The following is a 17139-nucleotide window of genomic DNA, read 5'->3' as shown; positions in this document are numbered from 1 at the left end:
ACACAATATCCATCTATACTTACCAACCTACATGCCTATTTAACAAGATTTTCTCAGGCAAAGAACCCGAAAGTATACTTCCTCGTACTCATCAGGTCCATCCATGCCTGTGACTGAGTGAACCCAATCAAACGCAATACAGGTCCATCCCGTCCCATCCCATGCCTCCCCGTCCCTCGTCCCAGACCATCCCCGTCACCCCCATTTTCTCTCATTCCTACCTACCTAGGTACGTACGTGTATTCCCCCGTTCCACGCTTCCGACGAGTACATTACCTGCTGGAGTATCCTTAGTACCTTAGGTATCCGTATATGTATCCCGTGCGTCCTATACCATGCCTACCTACCTACCTCAGTTACCTAACTCTGGTCCTCTTGTACACGTATGGGCACATCCGTCTCTCTTCCCTTTCCCCCAATCCCAATCTCAATCCTCACACCCCCCCGTCCCATTTTCCATTCCTTGGTTGCCATCTCTACCATTCCAACCGCTGCCGTTACTGCTCCTGCTGTTGCCGCCGCCGCCGCCGCTACTGCTGCGGGCAACCCTTCCATTTCATCTTCCACATCCAGTCTGCCTCGATCAGCTTCTCCTCCCTCACATCACTCATCCTGCCCTCCATTCTGAATTCCCTCAACTCCAGAGAACATCGTCTCGCCTTCCGTTTATACTTCAACTACTACAACTTTGATTTCGGCTTCGACCTCGGCTTCGACCTCGACCTCGACTCGCTCCCATCAACAAAACTCCTCGCTACCCGCTGCGGTTCCCGCCATCATATTCTACTGCGGATACCTGGGGTAGTATTTTCCCGACCAATAAATACCATACCTTTCCTCGAGCCCCCCCCGACCGCTACCCCCCGCTTGGCAGGCCTCTCACCCTTATCGTCTGCCTGCTTGCACGCATATAGCACTTAGTTTCTTGGGTCATCCATTGCTCCAAGTGGCCTGAATCACCTCTCCTCGCAACCTCTCGACCGAGACTTCCCTCGAGCACGCGATCGCACATAAGTGAGTCCACCGACGAACTCGCGACATCGCCTCTCACTCCAAACGCCAGTCAGCACTCTCTTTGCTTGAACCCAAAGATACTCTCGCCACCCACCCTTGCTATCATCATTGCGGGGCCCTCTTCTTCACCCCCCCTGCTGGCGGTAAAGCCGCAGCCGTTCCCGGTCGACGCGACCGAACCCCATCGCCCGACATCTCCACCGCTGCACTCCACGACACACGACCTCCAACTTCCTCTCGCCCAACATGCCGACGCCTTCATCCAATCCTCCTCCCGTCTCACATTCACCCCGATCTTATGCTTTCTCGACATGTCCTGAAGACAGCAGCTCAATACCCCCGCAACGCAGCTGGCGCACGCCGACCGATGCAAGCCACGGCCCTGCCGAGATGGATGCCCATCACGACGATCGCATGGACGAGGACGGATCACCCTTCCCCCGAAGCAACCTGATTTCAGACGCCCTCAGGGGCCCAAATTTACACCCCCTCAGCGGCCTGATGTCACAGGCCAGGGGCATGAGCACAGAGGCCATTCTCGACGATGAGCACACCTCTGCTGCGTCCTCCTCCCGATCCACCACCATGTCGCCGAGGCCGCAGTCGGGCGACACCGCTCACTCATCACCGGCGATCGATACGGAATCGTTCAAGCATACGGAATCCGATGACGACGGTCACTTGGTTGGCGAAAGGCTGAGGACGTCTCAAGGGGACGGTGCCAGGCGGCGTGACCCTAGACTATCACCGACGTCGACGCACGACGAAAACAAGGACGTGGAGTTCGACGCCAGCGACTTGTGGGAAGAGGAGCTGATGGCGCCGTCGATGGGATCGGATTTTTCCAACATGCGGGTAAGTAAATCCAGCGACGTAGGTGTATGGCATCAATGATTAACGTCCCAACTAGATCATTCCATCAACAGCGTCGTCCTTTTTGCGACCTGGAAGCAAGTTCCACGGAACCCAACAATCCGAACGGCAGGTGTACGACGTGCAGGTTGAAATCAAGCACGTCGATCTCAGGGAATCATTTCTGTGCGGATACCTGCGAATTCAAGGTAAGGAACGGCTAGCTTTCCCGCCCGTCGTGTAACCGTTTGCTGAACCCTATGCGTGTGCGCGTGCAGGCCTCACTGAAGACCACCCCACATTGACGACGTACTTCGAGGGTGAGATCATTGGCACGAAATACAGCTTTATTACCAACCATGAGACTTGGGGCGCCACCGATAAGATCGACCTTAACCACTGGGCCAAGTTCAACGCCTTCCGCCCGTTCCAAAAGCAGGCGCGCAAGGGCCCGGTGGTGATCCGTGATGTCGCACAACGCGAAAACATCTTCATGCGGTGGAAGGAACACTTCCTCGTCCCCGATCACCGGGTGCGCACCATTTCCGGCGCGAGTTTCGAGGGCTTCTACTACATCTGCTTCAACCAGGTCAAAGGGGAAGTGAGTGGAATCTACTTCCACTCAAAGAGCGAAAAGTATGTATCGCCACACAATGCATCAAGATAACCCAACCCTTTTCTTGGCCCTGCTTTCTTTTCCCCAATTTTTCTTCTTCCTTCTGTCCGCTAACGACCGACACCAGGTTTCAGCAGCTTGAGCTCAAGCACGTGGAGGATAGGGGCTGCTTTGGCGCCATGGAATTCAGATGAGACCCTGACACCAGGTCGCATTGGGAAGAAATGAAGAAAGAGGGGACGGGGGGGGCTCGGCCGGCCATAGAGGCACCGAGCGCGATAGCAAACATTATGCGGCGCGCCGGAGTATAGCTGCTTGGGACGCATGCGGCTTTTTGGTTTTATTCTACTTTTTTGCGAATGATATCAAATGATAATGCGTTGGTACGCCTTGGGTATCAGTAGGGATTATTCAATGCCCGGCGACGGCAGGAGGATCACGACACCTAGGTACAGAACGAGAGAGGGAGACGAGCGCGGGGTGGCACACATACATGCACTCAAACCGCATCTACAGTATTTCTCATCAGGCGCAGGTAAAGCATCAACAATGAACCGGGCACCGATTTTGTTCTGATGTACAAGGCTTTGGATGGAGGTATATTGTTTTCTTTTATCATCATTCTCCCATGCTTCTATGACTGGGGTTCTTCTTTTTCGAACTTGGTGAAGTAACCCTTTCGGAAGGGATTCAGTTCATCTGCTGTTGTTCCCTCCACGGTAGTGCGCTTATAGGCGGCCACCCTTTCAGGGTCGACCTGGCTGTCGGGGATGCGCCGGTACGTGATGAGTCTACGAGACCCTTTGGAAGGGGGAGCAAAGAGATCGACCGGTCAGCAAGAAAAGATCCAACGAAAGCAACGTGTGCAGGATGATGGAACAGGGAGGGTTGGGGAGGGCAGTCGGGCCTGGGTAGCAGGGGCATAGGTAGGGGCAGCAGCTCCGAAAGGAGGAAGAAGAAGAAGAGAACACTTACATTTGTTGAAGGGCTGCACGCACGTGACGACGATGTCAAGGCGAGGGTGCTGCGGCGTGGGGATCTCCTGGTCCTCGTCGTTGGCCGTGGGCATCCAGAAGGAGAGGCGGCCGCCGTCGATGAGGGTGTCGGAGGCGAACTGGAGGATGTCGTCGAGCATGGCGAGGAAGCTGTACGGCTTCTTGGGGGCGATGAAGTCTCCCGACCTGCGCGTCTTGTTAGCAGGCCGAGAGGCCGATGACAGTCGGCGAAGGAGGGGGCGAGGGGGGTCGTTGGCTCACTTGTAGCGCTGTTTCCCAGCCTCGACGACCCACGGCGTCTTCTCCGGGTCTCGGCACCCCAGCACCCTCAGACCCTCCCGCACGCCGTAGGGCGGGTCGCACACGATGCCGTCGAGCCACCTGCTCCTCCGGACGGGGGTGTTTGTCAGGTCGGCAGTCCAGAACTCGCCTATGCGGTCGAGGAGGCCGTACTGGGCAAAGTTTCCGCGGACGCTGCGGTCGCCGCCGGCGCCGCGGATACTGCGGCCGTCGATGTCGCTGCCGAAGGCGAGGGCGCCGAAGTGGGCGCAGGCGATGGGGAATGAGCCGGTTCCTACAAAGGGGTCGTAGAAGAGGCGGCCCGGGGCGGCGTGGGCGAGGTTGGCGGTGACAAGGGCGAGCTCGGCATCCATTGAGGTAGTACTGATATACCCGCGCTTCTTGAGGTCGTAGCGGAGGCCAAGGTGGCGTGCGCCGGCACCGAGGTGGCGCCCGAGATGGACGCGCTTGGGGCGGGCGCCATGGAGGTCCCAGTCCTCAAAGATGGTGAGCTCGAGCTCGGGGGACTTGAGGTCGATGCCACCGCGCAGGGGGAGGTAGCGGAAGCTGTTGATGAGGGCGACAAAGTCGGCATGCGGGCGGGTGGTCTGGTAGGAGTCGAGGGAGAACTTGAAGCGGGCTGTGGCGACGGAGGGCCAGTCGAAGGAGGTGGGGCCAGGGGCGTCGAGGGAGGACCTCACGGCCTCGTGGAGGGCGTCGTGAGAGGGCGCCGAAGCGATGAGGCGGTGGATCGACTGGGTCAGGAGAGAGCGGGCTACGAGGCGCGGGGCGTCGGGTGGGGAGGGGAGGGTGATTATGCAGAAGGGGGACTGTGATGGCGTTAGCCGGGCCGAAGGTCTGTTATGTGAGATGGTGTGAGAATTGCGATTGCGATGATGGGGAAAGGGGGTTGACGGGTCAGGAGCGAGGGGTGAGGCTCGTGAAAGAAAGTCATGAGAAGGGCATGCGAGTGAGAGAGAGAGCAACTACTTGACGGTATTCCATAACCCGATACTCGAGATACAAGACAACAGGAGAGGTGATTGGATTTATTCCATGATTTACAGATGCGAAAACAACCGTTTTCAAGGAGCCGTGTATGATGCTCGAACACATCCAGTGCTCACTCAAGACCGCCCAGAAACGTATGTAACAGAAGAAAACTCACATCAGAGCTGTACTCGATGACCTTCATGTCGATCCCCTCGAGGTCGGCGAGAGCCTGCAGCTCTGGGAGCCGGAAGGACTCATGGGCCTGGGAGAAGCGGACGAGGTACTCCATCGCGGGCCCGTCGTCGTTGTCGTCGTCGTCTTCGTCGCTGCGCCGGGTCGTGGACTCGGGCAACGGGGGGGTGAGAGGAGGGGCAATCGATAAAGAAAAAATAAATGCTGGCCTAGAGCGCGGGGGTGGGCGAAAAGTGCCCCTCGTTTTGCGCAGGGTATGTATTTGGTCTGTTCGACGTGTTAGCCAAGATGGACACACTAAATTTCCTGGCTTTATTTTCGTTCGACTCACGAAGCTCAACTAGAAGTCTTCCAACCTGTAATGACTTCAGAGCTTAGCCGGCTCAATTCTAGTGACGGTATGTGAGAGGAGTTTGTTTGCCTTGTTCAATCGTGGTCGACTCCCGCTGACTCGGCGGGTTTGTAAGGCGCTGCCAGAGGACGGCATTGTCGCAGGGCCACAGCCATATGTGCGCACGCCTGGGTGCGCGAAGCGACGGCGGCAGCAGGCGGCACAAGGCAGGGGTCGCGCCAGCAAAGCGGGTACATCCCGTCCATCTCTCAACGCCTGGCGTACGATTAGCGGATCCAGATGCCATTTCTCGATTTTGCCATGTCGAGCTCGCTCTTTCTCTCTCTCTCTCTCCCCCGTATCGGCTTGAGGACTCTATAACCAAACAGCGCGAGCGACGAGAGTGCGTCTTAGCCGAGAACGTGGTCAACAAAGAAAACGCCATGCTGTCGCTCCCTGCTCCAAGCGTCTACCAGGCGCCAAAATGCTTCGTCACGTACGGCACCATGGCCCACGTCGAGCCCAAGCAGCTACCCACCAAGGGCAAGCCGTGGGCGCCCATCTTGGCCCAGGGGTTCAATCACAAGGTTTCTTCTCATTCTATGCATGCTGTGCCATCATTCCCGACTGACATCTTCAGGTCGAACTCATCCTACCTCAGGAGTGTTATGAAGCCGTTCACCAAAAGCTGGTCAAGGAGCCCGCAGCGCCCACGTTCCACCGCGTCATCATGACCCTCGGCCAGGTGCTGGACGGGGCATTCTTCAACGAGTACATAAAAAAAGGTCCGTCGCGCGCCAGGGGCGTAGCGTTGCATGGCGGCTGACCCCAACAGGAAACGTCCTCATGCTCTCCGAGGGCAGGACAGCCGTGGAAAATGTCTTCTCCCTCCGCGAGGGTCTGCTCACCATGTACCTCGACAAGGAGACGTACGAGCGCGCCGGCCTGGTGGGGAAGCCTCACGGCATCAAGGGCAAGAGAGGCCTGAAGCCGAGATGGGGTGAGTGGACATGCCTCGCTTCACTGTCATCGGCAGTACAGTACTGACCCCTCGCCCTTTCTAGTCGTGAGCTACCAGTTGCGAGACCCGTCCATGTTTCACGGCAAAAAGGGTTTCGACAGGCTCCTCTACGCGTGCAAAAACGTCCTCAACTCGCCCGTGACATGGTTGTTCTGCAATGCGACGACTACTGGTAAGCCGTCGCTCCGCGCGCCCTATTCTACTGGTGGCTAATTCTAACATTGTCCAGCGCCGTCGCCGGACCCCTTGGACCAGTACTTCCCGACTAGGTACACCTGCAACCCCAACCTCGTGGCCGACATGCATGTTCAAACCGCACCGCTGGCAGTCCCCAGCGAAATCATCCAGAACGGCGACAGACCCAGCCTCGAGGACTTTGCCACAGAGACGTACGAGTGGCTGTCCCTCATCCGTCTACAGAGCCCCCGCGTCGAGGCCGGAGACAGCATCGACCCGTACCTCTCACGCTACCAGATCCCCGGCGACCCCGACCCCGACGCCCCGTCACATTCGAGAGTCTGTAAGATCACGTGGCAGGGCTTCTTCACTCCGGAGTGGGTGCGCGGCGTCCTTATCAACACCCTCGTTGCCCTGCCCTCGCGGACCTGGGTCTCCCTCAGCGCGACCTCCTTCTCCAAGGGCATGGCCGGTGACAGCACCGAGGTCGCGTTCCTCCGCCCGCCCGCATCTCCCGGCCACTACATGTTTTGGGAAATTAAAGGCGACGAGTAATAAAAAAAAAAAACGAAAAAAATAGCTTCTCTTTTTCCTTATTCGGCCTCTAAGCCTGCTTCTGGCGCACGCTGCGCTCGTCGCCCAAGCCCTGGTCAAGGATGGCGTCCTCGACGAGACGGCGCAGCTCGGCCTGGCCCTCGGGGGTGTGGAAGTCCTCCCTCTCGGCTAGCTGTTCTATCCGGCGCTTGAACTCGGGGTCGACCTCTTCGGGGACCTCGTCGACCTGGTCCATGGTGCCGAGCGTCACGGCGAGGCCCTCCGGGACGGGCGGCATCTCGATGGGCGGCGCGGCGGTGTCGGCGGTTGTAGTAGATTTGGCGTTGCCCTCGGTGGTGCCAGTTGAAGCGGCGGCGGCAGCAGCAGTGGCGTCGGCGGCCCGTTGGGATTCGACGCCCTTGAGGTACTCGGCGACTTCAGGGTAGTCGGCCTCGGCCTCGATCTTCTGGCTGGCGGTGATGCCGTCGGCGCCCTTGGCGGCTATGTCAGCGCCGAGCTCCTCGACAAGGCACTTGGCCGCATCGACGGTCTCGACGACGAACAGCGCCGTCTCGTCGTCCTCGTCCCTCAGGTCGACGTTGACGCCAAATTCCCTGACTATGGCGCGCAGGAGGTCCAGGTGGTTGTAGCTTGCGGCGGCGTGGACGAGCGAGTAACCGTGCTCATCCTGGCCCGAGGCGATGGCGGGGTTCTCACGGAGCAGCGTGAGCAGGGCCGCGGGGTTGTCGGCGGCAAGGAGGTACGGATTGGGGCCCATTGTTGGTTCGGTGGCTTTGATGTCTGAGTGCTCGACGGATCCAGGGGGGTTCGTAGTTTGTAGCAAGTTGAGAATTGAGGCCAAATTCGGCAGTGGCGCAGTTGGATGGTGTCTGGGCTTGAAAACCGGTCGGCGGTGGACAGATGCGATGCGATGCGATGCGATGCCAGTGGGAAATTTTCTGCCATGCGGGGTGATCTTCCGGCCCTGGCCTGGCGCACAACCCCCCCACCAAAACCATCCCACCGCCTTTCTATTAGAGACAAGTCCCCTGGAAACAGCTCGACTGTGCCCCTCCAAGTCTGTCGTGCAACGCCACTTTTCTCTGAGTCCTCATATCCGGAAAGCGTAACTGCAAGTTCCATTATCTGATCTCACCCTCCAAACGCAGCAGCAGGCAGAAGCTCGCTCCCCTCCCCCTTGCTTGTGTGCAGAAGCCGGTGTGACTGACTTTGCTTGCTCATTCTCACCGACGACTCTTTTTCTTCATTCTTGGTTGAGGCCGCTCGGATCCAACAGGAGCTGGTGAAGTGACTCAACCCCCTGTGTTCCGGTGTAGTGCGATATCTCGGGTTAGGCTGCCATCCTTTTCAGCAAACAGACAATAGTCACGCTTGTCTGCCCTTCTCCATGTTCATTGCCCGCCGGGCTCTCTTCTTCTTCACTGCTAGACCATCTCCACTCACTCTTCCAGCCACAAAATCTCACATCCTCTCCAGAACCATGGCAACAAAAATAGCGGCAGAGGGGGTCATGCCCAAGGCTCCCTACGTCCCCCAGGACGTCGAAAAGGTCACCAGCATGGTGCGCGCGCTGGACGGCGCGAAGAAGCTCAGCAAATCCAAAGGCGGGGGTTTCTCCTGCAAGAAAACGTCGTTCGACGTAAAGACTTCTCAGGACGGCGTCGTTGTCGACTCGTGGAAGATGCAGGAGTGGGATTACAAGAAGCCGGACCTGCCCACGTACGCCCGGGGCCTCTTCACAACAAAGAACCGCCTCAACGAGCCCGAAATCGTCGTGCGCGGCTACGACAAGTTCTTCAACGTTGGCGAGGTGCACGAGACCAAGTGGGAGAACATCCTTGCCCGCACAAAGGGGCCTTACGAGCTCACCCTCAAGGAGAACGGCTGCATCATCTTCATCTCCGGCCTCGAGGACGGGTCCCTATTGGTCTGCAGCAAGCACTCCACGGGAGAGAGGGGCGACTCGGAGATCAGCCATGCCATAGCTGGAGAGCGCATGATCGAGAAGCAGCTGGCTGCCCTGGGCAAGACGAAGGAGGACCTGGCGAGGGAGCTGCGGGATCGCAACGCCACGGCGGTGGCCGAGCTGTGTGACGACTCCTTTGAGGAGCACATCCTCGAGTACGGCCCAGACAAGGCAGGTCTGTACATCCATGGCATCAACCTGAACCTCCCCGAGTTTGTCACCTACCCTAGCGCCCTGGTCCAGAGTTTCGGCGACGCCTGGGGCTTCAAGCAGGTGGGCCTGATCATCATGGACGACGTCAACGAGGTCAAGTCCTTCCTCGAGGGGGTGGCCGAGACGGGCGCCTACGGCGACCGCGACGTTGAGGGCTTCGTCGTCCGCTGCAAGGAGAGCCACGCCCCCGAGTCGGAGCCTTACCGAGACTGGTTCTTCAAGTACAAGTTCGAGGAGCCCTACCTCATGTACCGCCAGTGGAGAGAGTGCACAAAAGCCATGATCACGGGGAAGCCGCCGCGCTACAAGAAGCACGTCAAGATCACCGAGGAGTACCTCCTGTACGCCCGCCGGCGTCTGCAGGCCGACAAGGAACTCGCCAAGCTCTACCAGCACAACCACGGCATCATCGCTCTGCGCAACGACTTCCTCGCCTTCAAGAACATCAAGGGCTCCGACGCCGCCAACCTCGAGCTCGCCGAGCCGGCCAACGTCGACAACGACGTCTCCCGGGACGTCATTCTCGTGCCCATCGCAACCATTGGCTGCGGCAAGACCACCATCGCCGTCGCCCTGCAGCACCTCTTTAACTGGGGCCACATCCAGAACGACAACATCTCGGGCAAGGGCCGGCCGCCGCGCTTCACCAAGGCTGTCCTCGACCTGCTCAAGGAGCACCCCGTCGTCATCGCCGACCGCAACAACGCCCAGAAGCACGAGCGTAAACAGATCCTCAACGACGTCAAGGCGCAGCACCAGACGGCCCGCCTCGTCGCGCTCTACTTCGCCCTTGACGAAAGCAACATCAAAGAGGTCCGCCGCATCACCCAGGAGCGCGTCCTTGCCCGCGGCGACAACCACCAGACGATCCACGCCGCCACGGACGCCAAAAAGTTCCTCGACGTCATGGAGGGCTTCATCAGCCGCTTCGAGTCAATCGCCGCCTTCTCGCCGCCCGACAACGGCTTCGACAACGTCATCCAGCTCGACCCCACCGCCAACAGCCGCGAGAACCTCGAAAAGGTCATCGTGGACCTCCATAAAATGTACCCGAGCCTCGTCCCCGAAGTGCCGCCCGCCGAGCGCCTCGACGAGGCCATGCAGTCGGCCTTTGTGGAGTACAAGCCCGAGTTCAAGCACAACATCCCTGACCGCGGCCCCCGCAAGGACAAACCGGCCCAGGGGCCCCGGCAGCAGGGTGGCAAGCAGAAGAAGAAGAAGCCTCTCGAGTACATGTCGGTCGACGTCCCCGCCAACGAGGTCCGCGGCGTGCTCGACGGCGCCTTTAACAAGGCCGGCCTGCCCACCTCGCGCTTTTACAAACAGCTCCTCCAGACCCGCCGTGTGCAGCCAAAGTTCCACGTCACCCTGATGCACCGCGCCAGCTCCAAGGACGACCCGGGCCTGTGGTCCAAATACCTGTCCATTCACGCCAACGCCGAGAAGCAGGCTGGTGGGAGCCAGGAGCCAGCCAGCGCCCTGCTCCTGGGCGAATGCTCCGTCGAGCTGGAGAGAGTAAGCAACCCCCCCCCCCCCCCTTTTTTTTTCTTTTTTTTTCTTTTTATCTCGTATAGGTAGATGAACAAACCTAACTTGTCGCCTGGTAGGTGGTATTCGACGATCGCATCATGTCCATCGTCGTGCGCCTCGTCGACCCCTCGGAGCAGTGGAAGTGCACCAACAACGTCGCGCACATAACTGTCGGCACGCGCGACGACTCGGTCAAGCCCAAGGAGAGCAACGACCTCCTCGCCCGCTGGCTTGACAAGGGTACCGGCGCCGAAACGGGCATCTACGAGGTCGTCTTCGACACCAAGCCCGTCCTGCAGGGAACCGTCCAGGGTGTGCTCTCGCGGTAGAGAGGGGGGTCAATGATGGGGAAGTTGGGGGGAGGGGGGGACGGAAAGGGAACACGCACGCAGAGGAGCGCAGGCCGTCGCTGGAAGAGCGTCCATAGGGTCCGTGGCTTCAAGTCGTTTAACAACGGGATGAAAATGAGGTGCGCATGGTGTAGGTGCAAGAACCGGCACTTGCTTGCCCTTGCTTTTGAGTTGGGGAAGGATAGCATTATCCAAGGTTTGGCAGGTGGTTAGTCTTTCCAGATGGAAAACGAAGGTTGTGGTTTGAGCATTAGCTAGAGCTAGGGGACGTTCACTTGATAAAAGACATTGAAACCAGTTTCCTCTCCTTTTCATCTGCACATGCTCACGATAACATCGTGTTACTAAACGATGGCATGGACTGGTTTATCCAAGTTAGCTAGCTGCCAACGACGCAGGCGCAAATTGCTCTCTAGTATACTGGGTTGGCACATTGGCTGGTTCCTGTCGCCCAGCGCAATGGCAATCAATGCTAGCCATGGGCTAGCAGAGTTATGGGCATTGTGCAACATCGGTTACAGAGCCACTCATTCACGATTCAGTCAAGACATTCATTCATAATGATTAATATCATCGCTCATTCCTAATCGAACAGTGTACAGTCCTGGCCCCGTACTAGCAGGAGGGGCATACGAAAAACGCATGCCAATACTACCTACCCATGAAGCTCAAAGGTAAACCACCTCCGGACCATGCCAGTTCAAATCGCAGTGCCAGTAAAGCAAGTCGGAAACCAATTTTTTTTCATCCGTCATAATTCCGCGACTCATAAGAATCGCCATCAACCCTCGGCTACAAGAGGAGGTAGGTATCAAAAGGTGGGAAGCAAGCGTGGGCTTTTACAACTCCTGCTTCTTGGAGTCATAGGCCGCCTTCTTGGCGTCAGCAGCCTTCTTCTCGGCAGCCTCGGCTCCGAGGCCAACCTGGTTAGCAACCCAGTTCCAAGTACCCTTGGCGTTCTCAGCGATCTTAGCGTAGAGAGTCTCAGAAGGCGTCGAGGTGCCGTACTTGAAGTACGTGTATTGCTTGCGGGCGTAGGCGCGAAGCTCATCCAGGGTGGAACCCTGGGGAACTTTGACTCCATAGCTTTCCAAGTAAGACTTGAGCTCACTCTCGCTCCAGGTGTCGAACAAGCTGGACTTGGCAGAATCGGTAGCCTGAGAAAGGTAGCTGGTGACAGAAGCGTACGAGCCACCGCCAGCGGAAGAGGCGGAGCTGTAGGCAGACTGAGCAGCGCTGACGAGCTCATCTCGGGAGGCGTCCTTCTTCTCGGCAACCTTCTTGACTGTAGCATCGCTGCTGGAAGCAAGGTACTTCCTCAGGTTATCGGTAGAGATGTCGTCATAAGTCCAAGCGCTCCAGCCGGAAGCCGCCTTGTGCTGGTGCTTGCGGACGAGGGCACGAAGTTCATCAGTCTTGGAACCCTGGGGAACAGGAACGCCACGAGCGTCAAGGTAGGCCTTGAGACGGCTTTCGGACCAAGCATCGACGGCAGAGTTGAAGGCGTCGGAAACGGCGTTGGAGGCAGCGTCAGTGGCCTTGGAAGCAGCAGAACCGACGTTGGAAGTGGCAGCACCAAAGGCGCTAGCAGCAGCGCCAGAGACATTGTTCTGAAGGAAGTCGGCGCGGTGCTTGCGAATTAGAGCCTTGAGCTCGTTGGATTTGGTGCCCTGGGGAACTATCTGGTGTTAGTGGTGGTTCGTCATAGTGGGCACGATTTACTTACCAGGAATGCCGTTCTTGTCAGCAAACTCCTTGAGCTGAGAGTCGCTCCAAGCGTCGATGACCATGTCAGTCAGGGTAGCGTACGCCTGCTGGGCGCTGGCGGAAGCGCTGGCGGCCTGCTCTTGGGCCTTAAGAGAGGCAAGTCGAGAGTTGCGGCGAACGGAGGCAATCAGCTTATCACGCTGCAGGCTGTTAGCTCATGCATTAATCAAGAACGTGGTGGACTTACGCTAGTGACCTGGGGAGCAGGGAAACCGTGAGTGTCAAGCCACTCCTTGAGATCAGATTCTGCATATTTGTTAAACTATGATCAAAAGCAAGATGTTGGTTGCAAACGTACCGGACCAAGTCTCGTACAACCAGTTGCCAGGGTATGCGGCAGTCTCACCAGCCTTCTGGGCAATGGTCTCGTAGCTGGCACGAGCCTTCTGGAGAAGGCTGTCGCGGTTGCGGGGCTGAGGAACTACGATGATGTCAGTCGTACGTCTTGTGCTACGGAGTGCTGTTTCGCGTGTGTATACATACCAGGAATTCCATGTTTGTCAGCGAAAGCCTTGAGCTGGCTGTCGGTCCAGCTGTCCAGAATCCAGTCCTTGACGTTGAGGTAGGCGTTCTGAGCCTGGTCACCAGACTCGTACCAAGCATTCTGGACCTGGGTAACGAGTGACTCCTTGTTGGCCTTCGCGGCGCCCTCGGTCTGAAGACCTTTCGCCTTTAGGTAGTTCTGGAGGCGATCGGTGTCCCACGAGTTGTAGGGGGTAACAACATAGTTGTTCCAGTTGCTCTCAATGAGGGTCTCAAGGTCCTTGCGGTCGGCGGGGGTGGGGTAGGGAATATCATGGTCGGAGAGCCAGCGTTCAAGCTCAGTCTCGTGCCATTTATTGTAGGCTGCGAGTGGGTTGGTCAGTTTACAGAAAATACACCACCAAAATTCAGGTTCAGATGTAACTTACCAGCCTTGGAGAACCAAGAACTCGCGACAACACCCTGGGCGGCCAGAGCCGTCAGGACGGTGGGGAGGAAACGCATTATGGCGGTTTTGCAGATTAGTTTTCCAATGCGGTGCAGTGCCGGATATCTGGGGGTATCACGAAAAAGAGAAAGGCTGGAAAGAACTGGGAAGAAAACCACCAGATTGTAGTGATGGAGGAAGAAGCAGGAGAGTGAAGGTTTGAGAAGAGGTCGCCAAGGGTGTAGGTGGTTTTTGTTGTGTCGATGTGGGAGGCGGAACACGTAGAGGACGGCAGGCTGGTTGGTTGGTTGCAGGGGACGGACTGCAGGCAGGCGTAGTGTACCTAGGTTGACGACAGGGAGGGTCAAGCGTCAAGAGGCGAAGAGTAAGAGAGGTAGGTCCACGGATGATCCAGTTCACGTACGTCAGGAATCCATCACGTCACTGCAGCCCGTTTGTGGGAAATTGTGGCTGCCTTTAGGCGCATCTGGTCGCTGCCGTGGCCTTTTGGTCCAATGGCTGATTTGTACGTACTTTACGGATACCTCTCTGCTCATCTGCTCCTGCCTCATGTTGTTGCTGTCTGAGCTCCTTCCTGCTTACCTACCTACCTAGACTCCTTCGTCTACGTCTATGAAATTAAAAGTCGTCCATGTCTGGGGCTGTAGACGGTCACCCACCTAAAGGGGAAGAGGGGGGAGGGAAGGCGCCTCCCTTTGTGCAAGACGAGACGACACCTACTTGCAATTGCATCTACTTGTCTAGGTAGCTTACCTACCTAGGTAGGGGGACGGACTGTGGCCGGTGGCGCTAGCAAAGACATTGAAAAGGACGCAAAGCCTCAGGTACCCAGACAGACACAGAGTGCACCCGTTGCTGGGGTAAAAGCTTTCCGAAGTGTCACGTCAACTCTATGCAATGACAGCGACCGGGACAGGCCACATGTCATACACACAAACGACTGCTCTGCTTGAGAAAGCGACGCGAGAAGGGCATCAAAATTGCAACAGGAGCCTCCCCGCGCAGCCATTCAGAGAGCTCCGTGAAGCTCATCTTCTCTAAGCATGACGTAGCTACCCCCCCCACCCCCCCCCTGGCTAGTGGGGTTTTCTCTTAGTGCGCACCCGTGCAACGCGGTTGAGGGCGGTACGTACTCGCGCGCCGGGCAACGTGCATAGCGCTGAACATTAAGGTTGCAGGTCAGTTTTGAGCCCAGGCGGTGAAACCGATTCTTGGAGGGGGAAAATTGGGGGAGACGGCATGCTATTTTATGCTATTAGAACCATTGAATAATATCACTAGTTATCACTTGACTATTCGAAATCCCATGTTGTTGTTGACAGACAAAAGGGAGATGAAATCGCTCCAGAATCCATAGAGAAAGAGCTATTGCCGTCTCTTGTCTTTTCCTGCCTGCCTCAACACTTCCAGAGAGGTGCTCCTGCCCCAATGCATGCGTCATTCCGACTGATAGCTAGCTCTTGGCTCCAGCGGGAAGCTGCAAGCTCTTGCTCCTCTCTTCCTTCCTGAGTCTGCCTGTCTCACTGAGCTCACCAACCAAACCCAACAACGAGAGCGGTGGCGCGCCAGGACCAATTGCTCCGGTGATGTCATTCTGAGCAAACTACATATTCGAAAGGGAAGGCGGAAACCAGCCACTCTCCGCACCGCCACTGGTTGTTGCACCTCATGACGGAGGGGGGGGGTAATCGTGGTCCTTGGCGGGCCTGGATGGGACGGATGGGGCCGTGGTGTGGGGTAAGCTCGTCCCTGCCAGTCGGCGGCCAGTGCTCACAGGCATGCTGCAATCATCCTTCAGAACTTCACCGAGGGCTTCACCTCCCTCCTCCTCCGGGCTGGCTTGGGGCCTAGACCGGTCCATTAGTCGTCATTGCCTGATCGTATTTTAAAAGAAAGTCCACGTTGTCTTCTTTGCAACCACCGTTTGCCAGCATCGGCAATGGAGCCAATGGTGTGGTACAAATTGGGGCTTGACCATCGGTTGCCCACCACTGCCCGTATCTGATGGTACTTGGACGTGGTTCGAAATGCCTGTTGCCGTTCCTCGCCGTGAGAGTATCAGAAGCCTCGTAAGGGCCATTGCGCCGGTCACGGCAACGTGGATTTTCGAGCCTTCAGCTTGTGGCAGTGGTTTCCTCACGCCTTTTTTCTTTTTTCCTTCATTTTTTCTCTCTCCATCCCAAAGTTCAATGGCGCCAGTGAACCCTGTAAATTGTGATTTGGTGTGCCTGCTTAGGTAGTCAATCAGGCCTGCCTACCTGGAATAAACTGTCCTTGATCGGGCTCTGCAGAATCCTGAACGGCATGCGATAACCTGTCTATAGTGGACTGCTATACTGAGATATAGCAGAGGCCAGAGCTGCTACTCATCGGCTCGTACGCAAGGTGGTTTTCCTGTACCGAGTGAACTGAGATAGGCCGTGAACGGAGATTTAGGGCGATGAGAATAAGATATAAGACAGCACCGGTGCTACTCGTGGGGAGCCATCGTCACTGAGCATAAACTTGCTCCCCGGGATAGCTCATGCGGGTTCGGCTTTCCCCTGTCACTTTGCGGGTCGTGAAGTAACAGACGTCGACTGGTTTCAAAGCTTTCAATTTCCACACATTGGATCCCGTACATACAAGCCATTATACAGTTCATTCCTAGCCCTCGCACACTCCAAGCCTTTATCATCCATATACCAGTTTCCAACCGTTCCCAATATACCAAAGTATTTCCCGTAAAAGTCGAAAGAGTACAGTTACATCCTCTGAGGCCATGCCGCCTCGTTAGATCATCTGGACATGAAGCCCATGTGGCCGAGTATACTCTCCGAACCCATGACCCTTTTGCGCTGAGGCTCTTAGTCCTGAACACCGGCGGGGGTGTTGCAGAGAATACCCTGGTCCAGCTGTCGAGAGGTATTAGCAGTCTATCCATAAGAGTTTTGGTTTCTTTGCTTTCGACGTACGATGGGCAGGATACAGCAGCGGGCACGCTGTCCGATTTCGGAGCAGATGGAACTGAAATTGTCGGCCGTGGTGGGCACCTCGTACGGGTTGGCGCAGTCGAGGTTCGCGATGCCGAGGATGTCAGTCGCACAGCACTGCGCAGACCCGTAGAGGCCGGAGCAGGGGACGTAGGGGGTCTGGCGCTCCTCAACAACCGGGGCAGCGAAGGCGACGCTGGCGAAGAGGGCGGCGACGGTGACGGTGAACTGCATCTTTACGGTCGGTTGTGTCTAAGTGGGAAGGAGGGATTTGTTTTGGTAACGATTGAATGCACAAGAGGCTAATGGAGAGTCTGAGGTGGAGGTGAAGCTGGCTGGACTGTAATGGGCTGATGAGGAGGGAAAGAGATGAAGGTATTTGACG

At 57.1% G+C, this 17139-nt stretch overlaps 7 protein-coding genes across 7 annotated transcripts; 3 read left to right on the top strand and 4 right to left on the bottom strand.

The window, feature by feature from the left end:
* Nucleotides 1-1260: 1260 nt before the first annotated feature.
* Nucleotides 1261-2676, top strand: GLRG_11196 (vacuolar import and degradation protein; the record flags this gene model as incomplete). Its single annotated transcript, XM_008101881.1, has 4 exons — nucleotides 1261-1869; nucleotides 1925-2075; nucleotides 2145-2502; nucleotides 2610-2676. The coding sequence occupies 4 exons, from the start codon at nucleotides 1261-1263 to the stop codon at nucleotides 2674-2676; spliced, it is 1185 nt and encodes a 394-aa protein (XP_008100072.1).
* A 440-nt stretch (nucleotides 2677-3116) lies between these two features.
* GLRG_11195 (uncharacterized protein) lies at nucleotides 3117-5038 on the bottom strand (the record flags this gene model as incomplete). The annotated part of the gene is made up of 4 exons (XM_008101880.1): nucleotides 3117-3283; nucleotides 3458-3663; nucleotides 3739-4586; nucleotides 4925-5038. The coding sequence occupies 4 exons, from the start codon at nucleotides 5036-5038 to the stop codon at nucleotides 3117-3119; spliced, it is 1335 nt and encodes a 444-aa protein (XP_008100071.1).
* Nucleotides 5039-5715: 677 nt separating this feature from the next.
* GLRG_11194 (ribonuclease P 40kDa subunit) lies at nucleotides 5716-7025 on the top strand (the record flags this gene model as incomplete). Its single annotated transcript, XM_008101879.1, has 5 exons — nucleotides 5716-5859; nucleotides 5913-6057; nucleotides 6108-6272; nucleotides 6337-6465; nucleotides 6523-7025. The coding sequence occupies 5 exons, from the start codon at nucleotides 5716-5718 to the stop codon at nucleotides 7023-7025; spliced, it is 1086 nt and encodes a 361-aa protein (XP_008100070.1).
* A 49-nt stretch (nucleotides 7026-7074) lies between these two features.
* GLRG_11193 (ankyrin repeat-containing protein) lies at nucleotides 7075-7782 on the bottom strand (the record flags this gene model as incomplete). Its single annotated transcript, XM_008101878.1, has 1 exon — nucleotides 7075-7782. One exon carries the CDS (start codon nucleotides 7780-7782, stop codon nucleotides 7075-7077), a length of 708 nt encoding a protein of 235 aa, XP_008100069.1.
* Nucleotides 7783-8505: 723 nt separating this feature from the next.
* GLRG_11192 (fungal tRNA ligase adenylyltransferase) lies at nucleotides 8506-11063 on the top strand (the record flags this gene model as incomplete). The annotated part of the gene is made up of 2 exons (XM_008101877.1): nucleotides 8506-10719; nucleotides 10812-11063. 2 exons carry the CDS (start codon nucleotides 8506-8508, stop codon nucleotides 11061-11063), a joined length of 2466 nt encoding a protein of 821 aa, XP_008100068.1.
* Nucleotides 11064-11923: 860 nt separating this feature from the next.
* On the bottom strand, nucleotides 11924-13838 carry GLRG_11191 (uncharacterized protein; the record flags this gene model as incomplete). Its single annotated transcript, XM_008101876.1, has 6 exons — nucleotides 11924-12762; nucleotides 12811-12991; nucleotides 13039-13097; nucleotides 13150-13272; nucleotides 13335-13697; nucleotides 13763-13838. 6 exons carry the CDS (start codon nucleotides 13836-13838, stop codon nucleotides 11924-11926), a joined length of 1641 nt encoding a protein of 546 aa, XP_008100067.1.
* Nucleotides 13839-16628: 2790 nt separating this feature from the next.
* GLRG_11190 (fungal hydrophobin) lies at nucleotides 16629-16988 on the bottom strand (the record flags this gene model as incomplete). The annotated part of the gene is made up of 2 exons (XM_008101875.1): nucleotides 16629-16676; nucleotides 16737-16988. 2 exons carry the CDS (start codon nucleotides 16986-16988, stop codon nucleotides 16629-16631), a joined length of 300 nt encoding a protein of 99 aa, XP_008100066.1.
* Nucleotides 16989-17139: the final 151 nt, after the last annotated feature.

The sequence above is a fragment of the Colletotrichum graminicola genome, assembly GCF_000149035.1.
Source record: "Colletotrichum graminicola M1.001 genomic scaffold supercont1.77, whole genome shotgun sequence".
Taxonomy (NCBI): domain Eukaryota; kingdom Fungi; phylum Ascomycota; class Sordariomycetes; order Glomerellales; family Glomerellaceae; genus Colletotrichum; species Colletotrichum graminicola.
This window is presented reverse-complemented; position numbering and strand designations above follow the sequence as displayed.